The following is a 1931-nucleotide window of genomic DNA, read 5'->3' as shown; positions in this document are numbered from 1 at the left end:
ACTTTCTACTCCTTACATTTTACAAAATTGGCTTCAAGAAGATACAATGTAAAGCTCAAGAACAGCTACTTATCCCACAACAAAGTCCAATGTGGTTGAGTTTCCAAGGGCAAGAGTGAACATCAAGTTGACCTTTTTGGAGTGTTTTGAAAAAGATTGTATAGAAAACAGAAGCCACTTTAGTTTCCAGTCCACCACAGAAAATACAAATAGTCAAAAGTATTAAGCTGTCAAATGCAGCACTACAGTAGTTTCTTGCATAAAGACTTGTAGACAGCTTTATAGAAGAAAGAAATCCCCTTCTTATAGGCAGAATTTAGTGGGAATCCCATCTACCTAATCAATAAGGCCTCACTGTAGTACTGATCCTCACCTACAGTATACCTGCTCCAACTGTGTGTAGGTAAAGTGCTGTAGATGACTGTAGCAGAGAGAATGATGTGGAGACAAATCTTACTATTCCTTCATCCTTTAAGGGCTTCTGAAACTCTTGATCTCAGGAGAGTCCCAGGCCAGACAGTTGTTTGGGATCATATACGATGATTTCAGAGGTAAGAGACCAAGATGACCAGCACCTGGTCTGAAGATACAGGCAGGAGACTCAAGCTTGGATTCTTTGGTTTAGATCAGTGGATTGTAAACTTTTTTTGTCATTGGACTTATTGGATGCTATTTGTAAAGCAGACAACCTGTGGAAAAATCCCTTTCATTGCATGTCTTATGTTTTTCATTTTGCCCATTCTTTCCGAATGCTACTCCCTCTTGGTTGTGTCTGCTTTATGTGCATAATCAAGGTAAGTATTTCATTTTAAACCATCAAACAATTGCCAACATTGACATTCTGGTTTATTGATTTTAGAAAGGATGTTAGCGAAATATACCATTATTCCTTCAACCTCAGAGACTCTTTGATGCAGGAAGCTCTCTTACTTACTCTCATTGCAACTGACTTTCACCGTTAACAATTCACAATTGATAAACACCAATAAAGCAGCATCTTGAATCGTATGTTAATTTGTGGAACAATGTCCCATTGCCTCTCTAGTCTGAAGTAATTGGCCATTTATATTTAATTAGGCAGTTCTTCCCCCACTGCTAGCATGGCTTCCTCAGTGCTGAGAGAGGCACTTTATGGTGCTGCTCTCACTGGCTTCCTTTTAAACCAGCTCATTAATATTTCAGCTGGCATCATCAACCAAACAATAATAAAATAATAATGTGTCGGCTGATTAAACAGCTAAACTCAGACTTTTTAATGTGCATTTAAATGTGTATTTGCATAAACATGCCTGGTAAACGCCTCTTTACAGGACAGTGATGCCTTGCAGCACACTACTGCAGCCAACTTCTAAAGCTTAATAAAACCTTAATTAGGTACCAGCCTCAGCCAAGATAATCGTAGTGAGAATGTAGAGCAACACTTGCTGCATCCCCCTGCACAAAGCAGATCCTATTGTAAATGGTATCAGGCTTTCATTCCTGCCTCTGTGGAAAACATTACACAAAAGGTCTTACACCATTCTCCACAACGCCTTTTTTTTGTAGCTTTGCTCTTAGGGTATGAAATATGGAAGAAGTCTTAATTTATAAAGCGTACAAGCATGTAGAGCAAAACCTGTAATCAAATCCTCTTCATCATGAATTACAAAGAGAAAATTTAATTAAGAGCGCTGATTGTGCTGCGCTTTATGAAAGAGAATTTAAGACTGGAAATGAAGAACAAAGTGAAAATGGAAGAGAAGCAGTGGAAGTTTTCTATCAGGTTAAGTGGTGTCAGACCGATTTCTTGGTGTCAGGTGCAGTCTGAAAACACCTACTGTACTGTATCACTCACCTCAAACTCCCATGGTTATGATTCTGTAGCTTATAATGTACTCATACGCTAATGCAATTAAATTCCCAGACACAATTAACACACACACACACACACA

The 1931-nt window shown here is 38.6% G+C and overlaps 1 protein-coding gene across 1 annotated transcript in view; it reads left to right on the top strand.

Moving 5' to 3' along the window:
* The window catches only part of ntng2b (netrin g2b), a 61618-nt gene that overhangs the window by 52773 nt on the left and 6914 nt on the right, over positions 1-1931 (top strand). Inside the window, exon 19 of the mRNA XM_032539377.1 lies at positions 477-551. Coding sequence (XP_032395268.1) covers positions 477-551 — 75 coding nt within the window. The remainder of the gene's footprint in view (positions 1-476; positions 552-1931) is intronic.

The sequence above is a fragment of the Etheostoma spectabile genome, chromosome 16 (genome assembly GCF_008692095.1).
Source record: "Etheostoma spectabile isolate EspeVRDwgs_2016 chromosome 16, UIUC_Espe_1.0, whole genome shotgun sequence".
Lineage (NCBI taxonomy): Eukaryota > Metazoa > Chordata > Actinopteri > Perciformes > Percidae > Etheostoma > Etheostoma spectabile.
This window is presented reverse-complemented; position numbering and strand designations above follow the sequence as displayed.